At 39.0% G+C, this 21,830-nt stretch overlaps 1 protein-coding gene and 1 pseudogene across 2 annotated transcripts; one reads left to right on the top strand and one right to left on the bottom strand.

The window, feature by feature from the left end:
* Positions 1-1,816: 1,816 nt before the first annotated feature.
* On the top strand, positions 1,817-17,607 carry RIMOC1 (RAB7A interacting MON1-CCZ1 complex subunit 1; the record flags this gene model as incomplete). The annotated part of the gene is made up of 6 exons (XM_079702597.1): positions 1,817-1,916; positions 6,758-6,864; positions 9,069-9,212; positions 10,363-10,494; positions 11,379-11,493; positions 17,324-17,607. 6 exons carry the CDS (start codon positions 1,817-1,819, stop codon positions 17,605-17,607), a joined length of 882 nt encoding a protein of 293 aa, XP_079558723.1.
* LOC307051843 (protein FAM136A-like) lies at positions 6,299-6,712 on the bottom strand (annotated as a pseudogene). Its single transcript has one exon. The product of its transcript is annotated as a protein FAM136A-like (transcript).
* Positions 17,608-21,830: the final 4,223 nt, after the last annotated feature.

Genomic DNA, 21,830 nt, shown 5'->3' with positions numbered 1-21,830 from the left:
GTTTAGGGAGAATTGAAGGAGGAAGAAACTGGTGTTACAAAGGTCAACTAGAAAGCCATTGTGGTCAATTACACTATTTCCTCATGTCAACTGCAAAAAAAGTGCACAACGTGAGAGTTGTGAGTTAAGTTTTATTTGGAGCTTCATGAGGACTATAGCCTGGACTGTAGATAGCTCTGGGGAACTGTCAGTGTATATATGATTTTAGTGAAGGGGGATATGTGCAGTCAAGCACACATTTTGGCAGAAGGTTGCTGCTAGTCACGAGGAGCAGATGTCTCCATTAATGATTTTACTGGTTTTCTAGAAATGAGAAGACACAAGAAATTGGGCTCACAAAATCTTCTCCTGAAAATATCTAACTATCTGAAGGTCTGTTCTGCAGTTTTTCCCAGAGTAGAGTGTGCCTCGTTTCTGATCTCTACCCTGAACTCCTTTCAGAGTGTGTTGAAGGTCAGCGACTACAGTGGCTAGTGACTTCATTTTTGAATGGCAACAGATGACAAGCGACAACTTTTAGTTGGCACCTACTTTTAGCATTTTCTATTAAATAAAAAACTATCTTTCATAAGAAAGAAGATAGGATGGAGATTATTCATGATATACTGTGTCAAACTGAAAAACGAAAAAAACGAGTTAAAGATTTGTTTGACCAGAGGCAAGAAAATAGGGACTGCAAAATGGAAGTTAGACTCCTGAGTGCTTTGAAACTCACAGTTGAGAGGATGAACTTTTCACACGAAGGGCTTTAAGGCAGGGTCTTCAGATGTATGGCAATAGCAATTTTTGTAAATGCAAAATTTTTGTACTATTGGACGTGAGATGATGATGAATATGTTAAATGTGAGCTAGACAAAGCAGACCAGAAATGAAACAAACCCAGCTGCTAAACTTAATTTTTTTTTTTTTTTTTTTTTTTTTTTTTGCGGTATGCGGGCCTCTCACTGCTGTGGCCTCTCCCGTTGCGGAGCACAGGCTCCGGACGCACAGGCTCAGCAGCCATGGCTCACGGGCTCAGCCGCTCCGCGGCATGTGGGATCTTCCCGGACCGGGGCACGAACCCGCGTCCCCTGCATCGGCAGGCGGACTCCCAACCACTGCGCCACCAGGGAAGCCCTAAAATTAAATTTTAAAACAGCGACACTCAACCGCTTGGACTGCGAATATCCACCAGTGTTTGGAGGTCCCCACCTAGACGCACAGTAACCTCTTAGAGACTTGGATGTTCTCCAGGAGAGCCAGTCTTTTTTTTTTTTTTTTAACCAGAGAAGGAATGATTTATTACTTGCGGCAAGGAGGGAGAACACCAGGGATCTTTCCCAAAGCAGTGTCTCCCAGGCTTTCCATATTTTAGGCAACCAAAACCAGCCAGTCCTATTTTCAGACTTTCCTGTCTGCTCTATTGACTGCGACTGCAGCCCTGAACACAGGGCAGAGACCAGCCAGCCACTGCGGCACTCTCTAGTCAGAGCCCCCGCCAACCCCCCTCCCACCCCAACCCAGAGATCTGGCTTCTCATTGGATCAGCGTGGGGACATGGGCGGCTTCCGATTGGTTTAGAGGAGGGGAGGTGCGTCCTGACGTCACGCCCGCCCCCAAAAGTCGGCCTGCTGCTCAGGGTTCTGGAGAGAATTCCGAGAAGGAAGAAAATAACCCGGAACAACCTGTGCGGGCCTGAGCCTGCCCTCTTTTGGAGCTGGGGTCCCCTCCCACCTATCAGGAGAGCTCCACCCCCCCACTTCCCGCCGGCGCCGGGGTATCAGGTGACCTCAGGCCGGCACAGTCACGTGACTAGGCGCGCCCGCCCGTTGTGGCCATGGCGGCCTCAGGCTCCAGTGTGGCGAGGCGAGTGGAGGAGCTCGGGGACCTGGCTCAGGCCCACATACAACAACTTAGCGAAGCCGCCGGCGAAGATGGTGAGGGAGCCGAGGAGAGGGAGGGAGGCGGGCGGGCGGACGGTTGTTCAGAGCTGGCGGTCGACGGCCGTAGGGGCTGAGGCTGCGGCCTGTTGTCCGTGTGGATCCCAGGCCAGGGCTGCCGAAGGTGTTGCCCTTCTGGCCCCGCTGCGGGGTCGCTGGTCCACCTCCAAGAACTCGCAACGCCTAAAGGCAAGGCGTTTGCTTTGAGACCCCATTTTTCATAACCCGTGAAAAGCGCTGAAATCCCAGTCATATCAGTGCTGCTTGTCTTTAACTGTCTCGGTAGCAACTGGGAAAGGGGCAAGATCTGGATGGAAGTACACATGGAAGTTTAAATGAGTGGTTAAAGTTGGATGCTGGTACGCAAATAAGTAATGGTTTTGCGTGTAGTAGAGATAGCTAGGCGTGTATAACAGTTCGACTTTTTCATTGCTTCGTTGTAAATTTCTGTGTTATGTTTTGGGTTCTAAACTCAGCTGTAAACAATACAGAAGAGATTTGCATTGGTATAATTTAGACGATTCTCTCACATTCATCACCTCAGGTCTCACAAGGGCCCTGTCAGTACTAGAATACTTTCTTGGAAATGTCTAAGCGGTTTCCTTTGAAAAACTGACGGAGAATTACTTGGACTTTTGTTCTCTTTCAGTACTTATCAGCTCCCTGTACGTTTCTACATTATTTCTTTTTGAGTTTTGCACCTTTACTACAGATAGACAGTTTTAAAAATTCTTGTGGACTGTCTCATTGTCATCGAACTCATAGGAAAGTAGTAGGGGAACGTTTTCCCAAGCGATTGAGTAGTTGGTGAATTTGTTGAATAGGGTCCATGATAAAACGGCTCTAGTTCCAGTGAAGATTATCTGCTGGATTTTCTTTTCTTAGGGGTATGTTCTTAAAAACCCACAGACTACCCTGAAGCTGTTTTCTTTTTTGGTTTGTGGTAAGTGAATCACATGAATAGTTAGTTCATGGACAGTAGTAGCTGTACCTGGAAGTGTATCTAAGTTACTTCTAAGTAAGCTATTCAGTGATCTCCACCCCATTCCAACTCCATTAGAATCAGTCTAAAGAGATCAAAGAATGTATGCTATTCACTTACCATTGAAACCAAAAGCCATTCTCATTTTCCAGCGGGAGAGTTCTTTAATCCAGTCTAGAATGAGGGCTGAAAATAAAAGTTAAGTGGTATATATTCTTGTTTGGAGGCTTTAAAGTTCTGAAGTGTATTGGAATTAAAATAATAGTGGTCCACGTTATGAGCTATTCATCAGTATTACTAGCAAGATTTTCTTATATTTATGAAGTTTAATTAAAACATGGTTGCATGTGTTTGAATTGAACTTGTATTTTCCCATAGCACAAAAATAATATGCACCCAAAATTTGTCCTTTAATGATATTTATATTAGGTTATAGGGATTGATAGCTCCTGTTGTCTTTAAATTAGATGAGATACAACCAGACACTAGTCCATCTAAGAATACTCTCCTTTTTACCTCTGGTCAGTTTTTGTTCATTTATTTCTCATTGTACAAGCATAGTATGTTTACTTTATGGAAATATACCATGAGAGGGACCTTTTCCAGGGACTATGTAAGAATCACTTGTCTTTGCCTTGTCAGTCACTACCTTGAATGGTTAGGAAAAATACTACATTTCATAAAAATTTTCTAAAATTGTGAACCATTATCCCTCCACCTCTGTAATTATGTCATGAATTCATATGAGATACTCCTTCAGCAGTGGTTCAGTGAATTCAGTCAAGTCTTTACATTTAAAATAATCCTGCAAGTTAAGAAGAAAATATCAACTCAGTGTTTTAAGAAGTACCTAAGGAGTACCATGTTTCATACAATTTAGTTCACAGTAGCATTTTTTTTTCTGAGCTGTGTGGATGATACTTCTGGGCTGAGGAGAGATAGGAGGGCAGTGCTAAAGAAGTAGTTTTCAATTTAGGTGAATAGTGGACCTTAAAGCGTTCAGAACCTGGTTTAGATACAGGTTAGGCTTTACCAGGGAAAACTTAAAGTCATCATATTATTGCCAACAGACGCAGCTTAAGCTGGTGGTGCTTTTGTTCCAATGCTGAGCAGCTTACGTGCCTGTGTAGGTGCTGAGGCTGGATCAGATGGACCCTCACCAAGTGCTACATTTTCTTTCCATTTGCCATTGAGGGGAAAAGCATATATATTTCAGGAGGAAGCCACAGAGGGGCATACTTAGGAACTTAAGCGTCTTGATGGTGGGCATATTTAAATTTGACTACGTGAGATGATGCAGAAGTGTGGATGGCACCTTGGTATGGACACTTTGTAGGTTAGGGAGGAAAAATCCATAAGAAAAAGTGAAAACATTGAAGCAAAGGGAATATGACATAAGAGAAAAGGAAGAAATTAGACAATGTAGAGGGGAAGTGAGGGGGAGTTGTTTTTAGAGGGTATATCAGAAGTATTTAGTTTAATTTTGTCTAGGTTTTGAAGGCATTAAGTAACTTGTCCCATTTCTAGGTTTTTAAAGGAGTAAAATATTCAGGAAATTTGTATAATTTTAATTGTAACAGCTATTTGCATATATAAATACATAAACACAATTATAAAGTTATAATTGCTCAGAGTGCTTACATTTTATGAGGCATTTGATTTAATCAATCATGTTATTTTTTGGAGAATATATTTATGAAGTTATAAGTTTTTAGTGGAAGTCCTTTCTGTAGATTTATGTATATTATTTGTACTATTCCAATACAGGTTTTAAATTTATTACTTAAACATTTTGAGTATGTCAGCATCATAAAAGAAGCATTATGAAAATACAGATTGCATTTAAGAAATGGCAGCTGAACCTAGAAAGTTTTCAGTCCAGCTTTCAGGAATAAATTTCCATGATAAATTTAAGTAGGATTAGGCATTATGATGTACTTCATGTTTTACAAAAGATATTATTACCATGCTGTAATAATTTCATTTCATCATTTTAGATATGTAACTTTTTTCATTTAAATGACACTCTGAAACTATGTGAAGTAATCATGTTTCTTTTTGTTTTTTTTTTTGAAGAAAAATTAAGTCTTATTTATTTTAAAAAGCAAACCACTAGGAAAATATATCACAGTCTTGAAACAGCAAACAGCAGACATGCTGTATTATCATTTCAAGTAATAAGTTGGTAAAAACACAGCAAGGTCCTTAATAAAATGATAAGGTGCCAGAACTGGGGCAAGAACAATGCAGGTCGTAAAAGTGGTATCTGGTAACGGAGGGCTGTCCCTTTTTTTGCCCTAAAGGAGTCACAGCTCGCCCCTGAGTTGCTTACTTTTTCTCCTTTGACCTTCGTGTTGCCAGGGGATTGTCTCAACAGAGCTCTGTTATTACAGGGAGCAAAGTAAGCAATACTGGGTTTAGGCTTTCATTCTGTTTTGTTTTATGAAAACAAGATTTTTCCAAGGCCAGTACTTCATAACTCTCTTAATTATGCAGCTAACAATTCCTCTTTTGCTGTTCATGCCTGAATACTAACATATAGCACAGTCAAAATCCCCTTTCCCTTCAAGGGTGAGTATCACTGCAAGATTGTCTTGTCACTCAGCTGACTCTCCGACACCCTCAGGGCCCATTATGGCTGCCAGTTAGAGGGAAGGTTTGCTTCCCCTACCAGTGTGATAGCACTTCTTATATTTTTTCAGGGTCTCCAGGCTGAAAGATGTAATGTGTGAGAATTTTAAGAAATGTTCATCCACATCTTGATGGCCAGAAATGAATATCCACAAGGACCCTTTCAAAGTTTTTATCCAAACTACCTCTCCCAACTCTACATCTTAAAGTAACTTCATGCCCTTGTATATAAAACAAAACCAAGCAAAACAAATCCCCAGAAGCACCCCCCTTCCCCTTCTAAATAAATTAGTGACCTCATGGATTTTGTTTTATTTCCAGTTTGTGGAAAATGTTGTAGTGATCCTTCTGGTAAACAGGAGGTTGGCAACAAACAGAAACATCTCTCCTCACACTCCACCAGCTCAAAAGCAGGTCAGAGGAACCTGCCAGCCTGTTGATATCTGTGTACTAAGAGAATCTGGTACCTTGGAGTGCTGTGGTTTGGTACAAGGGAGACTCCCTGTTGCCAGGATAAGCACTTGCCACATGAAATTCAGGCTCACAAAAACTCTGCTGTGCTATCTCTGACCCAAATTTTAGCACCAGGTTTTTTCACTTTCTAGGATTCAAACACAAAGGAACCAGTGTCCAGAGGCAAGTGACATAGGCCTTAAACTTGCTGCCATCCTTAATTTCCTCATTCATAAACTTTAGAAAACCCAAATCCCCATTCCTCTTTTTAAATAGATTCCTGCCTTCAGCTCCGATGGCCAATAGCAGACATCTATTTCCCAATGGATGAGAGAGACTCCTTCATCTTGGTCACGGTTGGGATGAGGTTTATGTGGTCATCCACACACTTGGTCACACAACTCTCCAGCTGCCGCTTCACCTGAAGCTCTTTACTCCCCGCATCTATTGAATCTTTGGCTTTGTCGTTGCAATGCATAGTTCATCGGGCCAGGCGGTCCTGGAACTTCTCCAGCTCGCTGGTCACCAGGGCCTGGGCTTGAGCCAGAGGTGCACGGCAGTGCTCAATGCGCTGGTGCACTTGCTGCATGGACGCCTGGCTGTCCTCACAACAGCCGGCGCTGCACCGGAAAATGAGGCCCTGCATCTTCCGGATGTTCTGTCTCTCCAGACTCTTCACCATAGAGTCCACCGCCTCCTGCACCTGGAGCTGCTGAAGCTGCACCATGATGACCCCACGCTGCTCCAGTAATCATGTTTTTATCTCTTATAGATCACTTTTTAATTCGGGCCTCTGCAGCTCTAGAAAAATTGAAACTTCTGTGTGGAGAAGACAAAGAATGTTCAAATCCATCAAATCTTCTTGAACTTTACACACAGGTACTGAAACAGATGTGGTTTCTGACGTTGTTGAGGCAGTTTGCTTATTTAAGAGGGTTACTCCAAAATTTAGGTGTAATGAAAGCAGTTTATTCTCTATTTAAAGTGTTTGTGTTAAAAAAACTGTATGTATAAAGCATATAGACTTGAAGCTGTAAGGCAGTAAGTATCCTCACAAAGAAGAAAAGTTTATTGGATGCGTTGATGAAAAAGGAAAAAAATCTTGCGGATAACAGTATTGCTTCCCTTTATAGATAATTAAGCAAAACTCAAATGGGGCTCCCCTGGTGGCACAGTGGTTGAGAATCTGCCTGCTAATGCAGGGTACATGGGTTCAAGCCCTGGTCTGGGAAGATCCTACATGCCGGGGAGCAACTAGGCCCGTGAGCCACAACTACTGAGCCTGTGCGTCTGGAGCCCGTGCTCCGCAACAAGAGAGGCCGCGATAGTGACAGGCCCGCGCACCGCGATGAAGAGTGGCCCCCGCTTGCCACAACTAGAGAAAGCTCTCACACAGAAACGAAGACCCAACACAGCCAAAAATTAATTAATTAATTAATTAAAACAAAACAAAACAAAACAAAAAAAACACTCAAATGTGCAATTTCCAAGGTGTGAAAGGTTCGTCAGAGGGAATGGAGGTTTCTGTAAGGGCTCTGATTATTTTTTTTTTTTCCCTGAAATTCACCTTTCCTTTGGATTCTCAACTTGACGACCTGTGCTTTTGTTATGCAAGTCCATAAGATTTTTCTGTTCCCCCCTTCTTTTTTTTACTTTTCTTTCAAATTCAGACCTTTCTACAGGTAAGATCTGTTTTCTCAGTTTTCTCAAACACTGCTGAGGCAAGTGGACACTAAGAAACATAATTTTGAGGGACTTCCCTGGTGGTCCAGCGGGTAAGGCTCCGTGCTTCCACTGCAAGGGGCATGGGTTCGATCCCTGGTCAGCAAACTAAGATCCCGCAGGCTGTGCAGTGCAGCAAAAAAAAAAAGAAACATAATTTTATTATAGTGACTAACATTTGTATAGCACTTTATAGTTGACAGAGTGCTTCGTATGCCCTTACTTGATTGCCAAGGGATAATAAAGATGAAGTGGTTTATAGGAAATAGAGTAAACTTAGTCAAGTTTCCAAAATGCACATTCATAGCACTTAGGTGCCTGACACTCTGCTTTCTGTTAGGAGGAACATGGAGATGCTTTCTGCCTTCCGATGTGGTTGAATGAGCCTGTAACAACTACCCACAAACCCCTGAGAGCTGTTACAATTTGGGAGAAATTTGCCTGACTCTCTTTTCTTTCAGAAGATTCCTTGCTTGTCTCGTTTCCTTCATGTGGGAGAGGTCTAAACATTTTAACTTATTTCTAAGAATAAGGCAAAAGAATTAGAAATATAGATTAAAATTCCCCAAACCCCTTTGGATCTTACTTTTGGTTCTGAATCAACAGGTCATTTTCCTTAGGATGATGATCTCTCCCTTCCTGGCTTAGGCCTTCTACACAAGAGCGCATAACACTTAAGTAGTGCTGTGTGCTAGGTAATGTTCGAAGTGTTTACATATGTTAATTCATTTTACCCTCAAAGCAAGGGACTTTGAAAGGCATTTGGATCAGTTTCTTCATTTTGTCAATGAAGAAACTGAGGCTCCAAAAAAAAGATAAAATATGACTTGTCCTTTGTTAGTTAGGTAGAGCTGATACCAGAACTCAGTTTCCTTAGTCTTAGTCCAGTAGATTAAACAAAGAAAAAGGATTGGGTAGTTTTAAAGTGCTGGCGCTTCATTTGAGAAACAGGTAACCCTTTGAAGATTCAGTATACAAAACTAGAGGTAGTGACCTTGTCTTGATATGGCAGGCATTTAGAAAATGTTCAGGAAGTATATATGTACAAATAGCAAAGACTATAATAATTAAACTTTTCATAATTATATTGTATATAGTTAGCTTATCTGAATTAAAACATAAATGCCCATTTTACTTTTTGAGGGAAACTAGATTATCTTAATTCAGTATTTTAGTAAAATCCTATGAAGTTTACTATAAAGTTCATCTTAGATTATATTTATAGCTAGATATTTTGACTACTTCTTAAATTTAAATACTGTGCTAGAAGATTTAAATGTCTAATAAAGTATGTAAGATTAAACTATAAATTATTCATTCGAGTTGAAATCATTTATACTTTTTTTTCTCTTTTACTTCAGGCTATTTTGGACATGACATATTTTGAGGAGAACAAGCTAGTAGATGAAGATTTTCCTGAAGATTCTTCACAAAAAGTAAAAGAGTTGATCAGTTTTCTTTCAGAACCAGAAATTTTGGTTAAAGAAAATAATATGCATCCAAAAGTAAGTTTTGCACAACTATGAATTATGGTGGAATGCTGCTGATTACTGCTATATTACCCTTTAGAATCTGTATTTTTTTTTCTTAAATGTATCTTTGTTTTAAATTAAGATTGAAGGAGGGACGTAAGAGAGTTGAACATTTCAGACTGATGTCACAACTCAAGTATCATATTTTTGTAAATATGTTTCAGAATGTTTGATGGAATTATATTGTAACTACAGTGCCTAGTAATTTTCTAAGCATACACATTTGCTGTTTCTTCTCCCTTTACTTTTACAGATGCTGTGTGTTCTTGAAGGTCCCTAGTAACCTAATACCACATCTCTCATCCTTTCACAGTCTTCTTCTGCCTGAACATTTGTTGCCTTTCTTACCAATGATCACCCCATCCCTTGGAGGCCCTGCATGCTCCTCTTCATCTCTAAGAAGCCTTGCTCTTGCTCTTTTTCAAGCATCTCCCCTCTCTTCCATTCTGGAAACATAGGCATTCCCCAAAGATATCTCCTTAATCCTCTGATAGTCTGTAGTTTGTCTTTACTTGACTACTTGTTTTTACTGCTGTCTCTGTTTAGATGATTCCAAGATTTTTGTCTCTAGCCCTGGCTACTCTTTCAAACAAATAATTTCTCTTCTTGAACTGTCCACTGGCTTTCTCTACGTAGATATCTTTGTTGCTCTTTGTGTTTATCAGAGAATGCTAACTGTGGAAACAAATAATCCCAAGTTTTAAATGATACCACATAGTAAAAGTTTGATTTATTAAAATTGTTTTTGTGTGTATCTTTTTATTGTTTTATTTTAGCAGTAGTAGAAATTGTTTCAAGTAACATATATTTCTGAAAACTTATTTTTTCAGTCAGATTATGGATTACTTATATTTTAAATATATTAGAAAATAGGCTACTAAAATACTTGAACATCAATTTTCTAGAAATATTTGTAAATTGGAGTAGTTAATTTAATTTTCATGTAGCAATAGATTTCTGTATTTCTAATTGATTCAGAGTAAGGCATTCCTGTGTAGGTTGCTAAGTAAAGAGCAAATTTTGTGAAATGAGTATTTTTTAATTGCTCAATATTTTGAAATTTAATTTTGATTTTTACAGACACGAAGTTTCTCTTTTTAGCTGTGTCTTTGTTGTATTTCAGCACTGCGATTTGCTTGGGGATGAACTCCTGGAATGTCTCTCTTGGAGACGAGGAGCCCTACTCTACATGTATTGTCATTCTCTGACCAAAAGGAGAGAATGGCTCACGAGAAAATCTAGCTTGCTTAAAAAGGTGAAAAAGCACTCCTCATACATTTTTGATTGTTGACATTTATAGGTTTCCAAAAGCTGTTTAGTACAGGATTAAGAGTAGTGGAATCAAAGGGCCTGGGTTGGCATTCCAGGCCTGTACTTACCAGCTATGTAATCTTAAACAAATTGGAATTACTATGAAGATTAAATAAGATAACATGTGAAAGCCCTTTGTAAACTGGGAAGTTTTATGTTTTTTTTTAAGTTCTGGATTTTTATTTTTTATCGTACAAGATAGATAATCTATATTAATTTCTAAGCATATTTTTGGCCTGAAGAAAACAAACTTGGTTGTGAGCCTCTCTCTATCAGCAGATCACTCCTAAAGATCCCACATGACCCTGCTCCTAGGAAATTGTGGCCCACTGATTTTTCTTGACTCTTCTGACCAAATCAGTAAATCCAAAGATCCTGTCTTAATATTTGTATCACTAAGGATCCTTCCTAACTTAGGTTGATTGTACACATGGCTTATGTGGGCCTGCAAATGAGAGGTCACACTTTCAGATGTAAAAGTTTGATCATAATATTTCTAAATTGTAATAAAGTACATCCATATTTTTAACAAGTTTTTGAACACATCTTTATTATCTTTAACCTCTTCTTGCTCTGATGACATTTTTGACAAGTATATTAATCATGTGTTCTTGGTTAATGATTTCTCTTTTTTTCCCATACTCTTTTACTAATTGAAGGGTTATACTTATAAAAGTTTTGGGGTAGTAGGTCCTTATATTGCAATGTAATAATCATTTGATATATCTGTATATTAGCCAGTATTCTCTTGAGTAAAAATATTAACATTTGAAGTTTCTACAGCTCTGCATCTTATACTTGGATTCCTTGTCTTTGACTTTCATTTAGTACCTTGTTGATGGAATCAGTTACTTGCTACAGATGCTGAATTTTCGGTGTCCCATCCAGTTAAATGAAGGAGTTTCTTTTCAAGACCTAGACACAGCTAAATTACTGAGTGAAGGTAATGTGATCTCTTTTTGTAGTTTTCTAAGTGTTTTAAAGCATTTTTAAATTTTAAGAAGTTTATTAGATTTAACTTTGATTGAAATAAATTTCAGGTTACATTATAGACAAAAAAATAATAAAAGGGCTTTTTAAACAATTTAAAAAATCTTCTCACGTAATATAGAGAAATACTGCTAATCTCTGCTTAGTAATTTAGGGACAGTAACATATCATGTTGCTTTTACTTACTTTGCATCCCCACAAAGCCCTGATCCTGCTCTAGGTTCAGCTAATTGTAACAGAGACCGGAGGTAACTTTTATTTTTAAAAATTTATTTTATTTATTTATTTGGTTGCACCGGGTCTTAGTTGCGGCAGGCGGGCTCCTTTGTTGTGGCATGAGAACTCTTAGTTGTAGCATGCATGTGAATCTAGTTACGTGACCAGGGATTGAACCCAGGTCCTCTGTATTGTGAGTGCGGAGTCTAAACCACTGTGCCACGAGGGAAGTCCTGAGACTGGAAGTAACTTTTAAACAAGGAGAAATTTACTGCTTTTTCACTTCGTAAAGGTCTAGAGCTGGTTATGGTGGCTTCATGGCATCATCAGGTTCCTATCTTTTTCCTCCATCGTCTTTCAAAGTGGAGCGCTACAGCTTCAGAAGGAGGCGAGTTATATAGAATGCATGTAAACAGTACTTGCCGAAGTTGCATCCCTGTTGAGGACATTGCTTCCATTCTCAGTATCTCAAGATGCTGCTGGAGCTCCTTCCATCTCACCTGTGTTCCAGTCCATAGGAATGGCAAAAGGATGTTTCTTTCAGCCAAGTCTTTCTTTCATCCTTCTCAAGTTTGTTACAACACTTAGAATACTTCTACCTACATTTCACTGGCCAGAATTTAATCACATGGATTCATATAGCTACAAGGGAATCTGGGATGTATAGCCCTTTACATGATACATTGCCATCCCAAATAATGTCTCTTTACTAAGAAAGAAAGGAAGAATGAATATTGGGTGGTAACTGCTAGTTTCTGTCATAAACTTGTATGCACTTAAAAATGTTAGGAACTGGGGGCTTCCCTGGTGGCGCAGTGGTTGAGGGTCTGCCTGCCGATGCAGGGGACGCAGGTTCGTGCCCCGGTCTGGGAGGATCCCGCGTGCCGCGGAGCGGCTGGGCCCGTGGGCCGTAGCCGCTGGGCCTGCGCGTCCGGAGCCTGTGCTCCACAGCGGGAGAGGCCACAGTGGTGAGGGGCCTGCGTACTGCAAAAAAAAAAAGTTAGGGACTGGATATAGAGCATCATTTGGGTTTTAGACTGAGGTTTGAGAGGGAAGAACTACTTACTTTTAGTGTCTCTTTTTACAAATGGAAGAACTGAGGTCCTGATAAGCCTGATAAGGTCACATAGCTGGCAAGTGATGTTAGATTCTTTGTGTAAACTTTCTTTTATGCTTCATCTGAAATTTTGGGGAAATTTTGATGGGGAAAATTCAAACATGGGGAATAAGAAGAAAACTTCTTAGGGAAAATTCTGTTTTAATTTTATAAGTGAATTTTAATTCTTTCTTTGTTAGCTTCTATAGGCTTTTCCTTTCTATTAGAAAACATCACACAGAAAAAAAAACACCATGATTTAAGAGCCATTAACATATGACTGGCTACTGTTGTCCAAAAGTTGTTACCTTCATTTTATTCAGGCAAGTAGCTTGTCCTAAAAAAACTTGTGAATATAAGGTGCTCCTTCAGAGGGCATGATGTTTTGACAAACATGGGGTGTTTTGATTTATCTGTGGAAAGTATTTATTACAGGTAACTAGTGAACCGATTAGCTGCATTAAAAATGATCTTTCTAAAATTTCCTCACCCACATGGACTGATTTAAAAGAAAAAGCAGAGATGGGCATTAAAGCTTATTTAGAACCAAAGAAAATAGCACAAGTCACCAATTTCCCTTATTCTTCCATTTCTAGTCATAAAGTCATATATTCTCATGGCCTAGAATTTTTTTATCACGATGCTTGTGATACTGGTGTCTTCTCTTGGATTATAATTGATTACACTCGCCTCTATCTTCCATTGCTTCTTCAGCAGGGGAATCAAAGGCACAGAAAGGGTCTCTTTTTTCCAGGAAACAACAAAACAACGACTCCCTAGCAGTTTTGCCACAGGAATCAGTCCTCTTTTGGTGCTGACTTCTTGCTCTCATCTAAAGCAGTTTGTTCCTCCCTACTTCATTCCTCAAGATGTAGATTAGAAGCCAGGAAGCCTACTTTTCATAGGCTAAATTACTCTTAAGGCCCTGGTGGAGTATATAAAAAACATACAATATATATATAATATATATATATATATAAGACACAATTCGGAATAATTCTTAGTACTAATTAGAGACAAAAGTTCTATATGAATCATCAAAATATTTTTGTGGCCAGATCTTAATGATAATTTACCTGATTCTACATAAAACTCACAACAGTGTATACTTAGTATGATTTTTATTTCGTTTTCCAAGGTGAGATAATCATTTTGTCCTTTGATCATTACCTGTATGCCATTAAATTTTCAGCTTTTAAAAATTACCAGGTAATGTATTCAGTAAATCTTCTTATCTCATTTCTATGGTTCATTCTTCTGTGGGCCCTTATAAAAATAGCCTTGTCAGGATAACTCGGGTTAACTAGGTTAAAAGTTTGTTCAGCTGTGCACATCCTGGGGTTATGCCCTTTTTATGCCACTGAAGAGCCCCCTTCCCAGCAGCCTTTGGCTCATTACTTAGCCCAGAACCTGGATTTCAGATGGCTTAAAGGAGCAGCTCTGAATTGACATCACTAATTGCCTGGGTAGCTTGTTTAAAAATACGGATTTCTTTTCTTTTCTTCTTCTTTTTTTAAATTAAATTTATGTATGTATGTATGTATGTATGTATGTATGTATGTATGTATGTATGGCTGTGTTGGGTCTTTGTTACTGTGCGTGGGCTTTCTCTAGTTGCGGCGAGCAGGGGCTACTCTTTGTTGCAGTGCGCAAGCTTCTCACTGCGCTGGCTTCACTTGTTGTGGAGCACAGGCTCTAGGTGCGCAGGCTTCAGTAGTTGTGGCATGTGGGCTCAGTAGTTGTGGCTTGTGGGCTCTAGAGCTCAGGCTCAGTAGTTGTGGCACACGAGCTTAGTTGCTCTGCGGTATGTGGTATCTTCCTGGACCAGGGCTCAAACCCTTGTCCCCTGCATTGGCAGGCAGATTCTTAACCACTGCGCCACCAGGGAAGTCCCGAAAAATACAGATTTCTGTGTATCACATGCAGGTTCTGATTTAATATCTGGAGTTCAGGAATCTATTTTTATAACCTACCGTAATTATGATGCAGTCAGATTTAGACATCCACTGCTTCTAGAGAATGCCAGTCTGGCCACCTTTTTTTTTCCTATGAAAGTCATCTTTCTGCCATCACTTTTACTTCATGGGTTATTCACCCTCTTCCTCCCTGCACCCTGCACTCTCTTGATGTGTTCACCAAGTGAAGTATTTTATTGAAAACAATGCTGAGCATTAGCAGAAAAAATAACCAAGGGAAATTTGTAGCAGCAAAAAGACTATAGCTACAGACTAATGGATTCCTTGGAGGAGTAGAGAGGGAGAATGTGTAATTTTTATGTTGTTCATTTCTTCCTTTGGTATTTTAATGCAGTACAGTAGTTTAGCATAGTCTATGGACCAGCAGCCTCACCGTAGATCCTAGGACTTCGTTAAAAATGCAGATTCATAGACCCAATCCCATACCTGAATCTGAAAGTTTTGGAGGTGGGGGCCCAGCAATCAGCATTTCAGCATGTCCTCCAGGTAATTCTAATGCAGGCTAAAGTTTGAGGACCACTCTTTAGCATATAGCTATTCATTCTCTCCTCAGAAACACCTTTCCAAAGGATATCTGTGTACCTTGTTTAACCATCACTCCTTGTTAATATAAAGGATGAGGCTAACTTAGAGTTGGGCACAAATTGGATGCCAGCTCTCTCTTAAGCAAACACTTCTCATCTTTCCCAAGTGGCTTCACTTTGTGGGACTTAACTTCAGCTCCTCCTCCTAAGGCTCTAGTCTGCTTAAAAGTTCAACCTTCTCTTCATTTTTGCTTCTATCTCGTTACTCCCCTCTACCAGTCTTTTGAGGAATAATTAGGGTGTAGGATCACAAAAATGAAAAAGGATATAAATTCAGTGAAATGTCCTATCTAATATGAAATATAATTCTGCAGTGAAAATAGTTAATTTGGAAAAAACAGCAAACTATTCCTTAAGAAAACTCCATGAAATTAAGGAGGGCATGTGGAATCTTGATTTTTGCGAACTGGGGCTTAAAGAGCTTTGGTGAGTTGCACAAAGTCAATAATTTACACCCAGATCCTCTTGATTCTAGGACTGTTTCTTTTTATATTCTAAATAACATCTAATGCTATTCTAGCTTTTTCTCTGAGGTTTATGACCTTTTAACTATGAAGAAATGGAGTGAAAAGAAGTGATTTTGGGTAATATGCATTGTACTTACTGAGTTGTTTTATACATAGAAAGCATAATTAATAGAGTGTAGCCCATCGTATGTTCATGAATGCAAGCCTCAGATTCTGCTCTTAATTATTTCTTTGGTTGATATAACAGTGTAATGAATCGGTTCGTCTGCTAAGCTTATTCCTTCTCTTGCTACTATTTATAAGCTGAATTGGAGGTGAGGTGAAGGGTTACCTGTAGGGACAAACTCTGAGACTACCAAAAACTTGAAATAGATTCAAGATAATACAAACTATAACAGTTTTGGAAGCTGAATTTTTCTTCTATTTTTATATCTCTAGTACTATCATAGTCATTTCTGATGAGCCATATTAGGTGAGCAACTGAGATTATGATGCTTATTTATTTGAGGTAAACTTCTCTAGTCACACAAGTACCTGTCTAGTAGGATAGATCATTTATTTGTATTTTATGACTTGAAGAAGTTAGTCATATAATTTAATAGCACTTTATGGTTTATGCATTTTTATTTTATGTGTTCCTTAAGAAAATTCCATGAAATAAGTAGGGCATGTGGAATCCTGATTTTTGCAAACTGAGGTTTAAAGAGCTTTGGTGAGTTGTACAAAGTCGATAATTTATCCCCAGATCTTTACAATTCTAGGTCTTTTTGTTTTTATATCAAATTAATATACTTTGTGTGTCATAAATGTTTAATTATATAATCACCTTCTTCCATAATAAGCACGCTTTCAACTTTTGATGGAAATCCTGCAATGTATTCCTTTTTCCTGGGAACATAAAGCATCTTGGATACAATTTGACATCTTTGGTAACTTAGAATCATATGGCCTCTAAGGGACATGATTATGCAGGATCATCTCTGTACACTGCTGTAGAAATATAGGAACTGTATTATTCAGCCTGAGTATACCCCTAAATAAAAGTTGTGTTCATGGATGGGATTGAGGGAATCTCTTAGTACTCTGAAATTGTATGCGGAATATGGGATGTACGTTCTGGGAGAGGTTCCATCGATTTAGATTAGATTCTCAAAGAAATCCTAAAGAGAACACCAGAAAGATTAACACACTGACCCATGTGATTCTTTAAAAATAATTCTTTTTTGGGGGATGGTGGGATTGGGCCTCTTTTATAGATAAAATAGAGATAGAAGTGCCGATGGAATGAGGATTGTATTCGTGATATTTGGCTTTTCTAAGTATAGCTGTTAAATGAGAAGGGAAAATGCTTAATGATGTAAAAGGATTTTATTAGAGTCTTAATCACCAGGGTTTCTTTTTACATTTTTAAATTCTAATCTCTCAACTTAAATGACTTTCCCAGGAATATTTAGTGACATTCATTTGCTGGCTATGATGTACAGTGGAGAAATGTGTTATTGGGGATTGAAGCATTGTGCAGATCAACAGGCAGAAAATCATGAAGTGGATACTGGTGTTTCTGGAGCAAGCTACACTACATACAAAGAACCTTTGGATTTCCGAGAAGTAGGAGAAAAAATTTTGAAAAAGTATGTATCTGTGTGCGAAGGACCCCTGAAAGAACAAGAATGGAATACAACAAATGCAAAACAAATTTTAAACTTCTTTCAGCATCACACTAACTAGTAAGTTCATCTAGTCCTTTTCAAACAGAAAAACAAAAAGGCTCAGGAAATGGAAGTTCCAGAAAAGAAGACATATTGATACTGAATTTAGGAACATTACACTACATAAAGATAGCCAGCATGGTTACCCTTTTTTAAATGCCATCACCATCTTTCACTATATATTCTTTTTTTTTTTAAGATTTTTTTTGATGTGGACCATTTTTAAAGTCTTTACTGAATTTATTACATTATTGCTTCTGTTTTATGTTTTGTTTTTTTGGCCGCGAGCCATGTGGGATCTTGGCTCCCCGACCAGGGATCGAACCTGCACCCCCTTCATTGGAAGGCAAAGTCTTAACCGCTGGACTGCCAGGGAAGTCCCTCACTATATATTCTTACACCTGTGAGGGAATGATTCTTTAACATCTAAAATGGCATTTATGTTATTCTAACTCACTCTGAACTACAGATATCCTGTAACTAATACTAAGGAGAAATCCAGTTTATCTCTATAAAGAGTTTTTTTCTATTACTTTAGGTTTTTTTTAATTGTGGTACAATATACATAACATAAAATTGAACATTTTAACTGTTTTTAGATTATTTTTTAATCTCCCTGTCTTGAAGTTTGCTGCACTTCAGAGATTAAAATCAAGTCCCTCTTTGCTTTGTATATATGCTATAGATATAAAAATTGGCAAAATGAAAAATTGTGACCAACATCCATGTACCGTTTCCAGAATAAGATAAATAATGAAAGACTCCACGAAATAATTTTTGTTTGTTTCACCACGTACTACTAATGGCATTTAAAATTTTTAGTCTATTAGGCATTTTATAAAAATTTCAAAATGATTTTCCTATTTCGTTTAAAAGAATATGCATGGTTTATTAAATGAGTAATGAAGGTAAAACCAAGTTAGGTTAGTCCGCCATTAGTCTTATGTCTTTAGAGCACATCTTTTCATGTTTTGAAATTTTAATAGATTTTGTCTTTAATTGTAAGGGTGAGTGTTAAAGGCCAAGAGCCCAACCTGGTATCTTGCTGACAGTCTTTCTGTCTACCTCAGTTCCTGTTGTCGTCTTGGGATGATCTGTCTGATACCTTGCCAATATCCTTCACCTCTGGGCCGTTGACTTCATCACATTCCAGGAACTTAACTTCCACGGCCTCAACATGAGTATCACCATCCTGAGTTTCTCTTTCTGAAATCTTAAATTTCAATAGCTAGTGACATTCTTATCTTTCCAGTTTTTTACTTCCTCATTTTGATTGATTCTTCTCTCTCTTATTTCTTTTGTGTCTCTGTAGCTTCCTCATAGCCTCCTCCTCTTGCTGCCCCCTTTTCTCCTCACCATCAGCCTCTTTCAGATTTTCTTCCTTCCCTGTCCAGCCTTGGCCTTATGGGGCACCATATGACGTGCTCTCCACAGTCCCTTCAAATCCATCTTCCCCTGGTCTTTCAGCCTAATCATTCTACAGTCCCTCAACACTGAATTAATCCTATCGTTCCACCTTCTGTTTTTGGGATGCTGAGTTCCATGTGAAGTTCCTGCAGCTCCTTCAAAGTGGAATCAATCTAAGTATCTTGCCTTCAGCTTTAGAAGAGCCCTCAGCGTAAGCCTTTCGTTTGTTAGTAGTGTGGCCCCTGTCCCTTTCCCACTGTGGCTAATCCAAACCTCTAACTTGCCTCATCACTTTCCTCTGGCCCTTTGGCCCCTCCCCTAGCACATGGCTCTTGGTCCTGTCTTACAGAAAATAGAGACTATGAGCAGGTCAGTGTCTGTTCACCCGTTTTGCCCTGCTCATCTCCCCCCTTTGTAGAGGAAAGAGGTATCCTGCTTCATGTTGAAGACTAGTCTCCACGTTTCCTCTCTGCTGGCTCCCTCATTTCCCCGGGGCTTCTCTTTTTTCTGCCAATATCCTGTACGTATTGCTCTTTTCCAGAATACTGTTTTTTCTTTTTCCTCCCTCTTCTCCCATTTTTCCTTCCTTCCTTACTTTCTTTCTCCCTTTTTTCTTTTTTACTTACTCTAAATACAGTTGACCCTTGAACAACACAGGTTTGAACTATGTGGGTCTACTTATACCTGGGGTTTTTTCAGTAGTAAATACTACAGTACTACACCATCAGTGGTTGGTTGCATCTCCGGATACAGAGGAATCGCGGATATGGAGGGCTGACTAAAAGTTATACGCAGATTTTTGACTGCCAGGAGGATTGCACCTCTAACCCCCTCATTGTTCAAGGGTCAACTGTACATTTATGTGATATTATTGATAGCCATGGCTTCTATCACCTGTAATGTTAGGCTGACTCCCAAACCTGTAGCTTGAATCCCAGCTTCTGCTTTGTAAACCTTCTTTCTAACTGCCTATTAAATATCTTCACTTAGACATCCCATAGTAATTTTACATTCGATATGTTCAAACAGCTAATCTTACTTTTCATCTAAAATCTTTTCCAGTTCATGTTTTCTCTTTTTTTGATCTTCCACAGAGCAGGGCAACACAGAATGCTGTAACCTACTTTCTTCTGCCTACCTTGCCAGCCTCATCTCTGCAGCTCTTCCTGTGTGATCATATTCTAGTCCAGTGTTCCGTAGGCTCATTTTTGATCAACATTCTGATGGAGCTGCTTGGGACAAGGAGAGTCTCTCCCTATCTCTGCCTTTGTCTCCTTGTTTATCCTTACACAGCTAAGAAGATTTTTATTTAACTTAGCTTTTACAAGTTTTGCTATGAAAATACCTTTGTGCTTTCTAAGGATAAAGGTTTAAATCACAGACTGCCCACCCTCACCCCACCCTTTTTGGAGAACCATGATCAATCACAAGTATACTAGTTCCTTCCCCAATGTGCTGTGTGTTTTTTTTCCTCAATACCCTCGTTACTTCTGGCTGGAACACTTTGCCCTTCTTTGTAGTCAAGTGAATACCTGTTTATCCTTTAGGACTCAGCTCCAGTGATACTGGATCCATAAGGCTTTTTCCAGCCCTTTTCAGTCAAAGTTACATGTCACTCTGCTTCTGCTCCCTGAAACTTCCCCAACCCATGTTATCACACTGATCACATTGCTTTATAGTCATTTTTCTTATGAGTTGGCAAACTCCATATTTTAAAAATTTATCTTTATGCATAGTGCTTAATGAATGGTAGGCCCTTAGTAATGTTTTTTGAATTAATAAGAGGCATGATTCTTAAGTGCTGAAGTCTGCCACAAAAGGGTTACTGCTCTTGGATTCCAAACTGCCGTGACCTCTGTACCAGTGGTTGACAAGGCCAAGAGGGAATTACTCCTCAGAGGAGTAAAGTATCATTTAGATCTAGAACCAGAGAAGAGTAGAGAGCTTTCTCTTCAGAAGCTGGGAACTCCATTTTGTCTTCATGACCCTGTGAACTACTTGGGTCTCTCACTGGTTGGTACACTAATGGGGCTACTGTTGGGTGCTTTTTGTACAACTTTTTCATCCCCCACACAATTGGAGAATAATTTGTAGACCACACCAGTTATAATGCTTTTTACTGTGATGTATTACAAAACAATGGACAGTACATTTTTGTATGTGTTAAAGCCTGCTATGTAAATTCTGTTTCATTTAGAATGGATTAACTTCAAGATACCAAATACTCCACATAAGAAAAGTACTATAATTACTATAATTCACTCATCAACAACTATTATGTGCCTATTACATGCTAGGTTTTATCCTAGGCACTGAGTATATAGCTTTGTAAAACACCGGAGTTTGTTTTCTAGTGGAGGAAGTTAACGCATTTTAAGAAATAAATGTGTAGCTTGGTGAGTGATGAGTGCTATGAAGAATAAAGCAGGGCATGGGGCTAGTGTGACTCAAGAGGGGTGCTGTTTTATTTAGGGTGGTTGGGAAGGCACCTGTAAGCACCTGTCTACTTCAGCATTTGGGTCTACCCCTCTGGTTGAATACTATTCAATGTGCCACTGCACATTCAGTATATTCATGAAGTTTCTCTTATGGAAGTTTTGATGCTGAATTAAACAATGAATCACTACCTAAGAACTTCTCATTTTGATCCCATTTAAAGGGTTTCTCTCCAGTGTGGCCCTTACTAATGAGTAAGTGATAACCTAAAGACCTTGTAGCATTTTTACACTTGGAGTTTCTCTCCATTTTGAACTCTTTGATGGTTACTAAAACTTAAACTCTGTTAAAGGATTTTTCATAATCCTTAAATTTGTATGGTTCTTTTCCACTATGAAT

Source organism: Hyperoodon ampullatus (genome assembly GCF_949752795.1).
Source record: "Hyperoodon ampullatus genome assembly, chromosome: 4".
Taxonomy (NCBI): domain Eukaryota; kingdom Metazoa; phylum Chordata; class Mammalia; order Artiodactyla; family Ziphiidae; genus Hyperoodon; species Hyperoodon ampullatus.
This window is presented reverse-complemented; position numbering and strand designations above follow the sequence as displayed.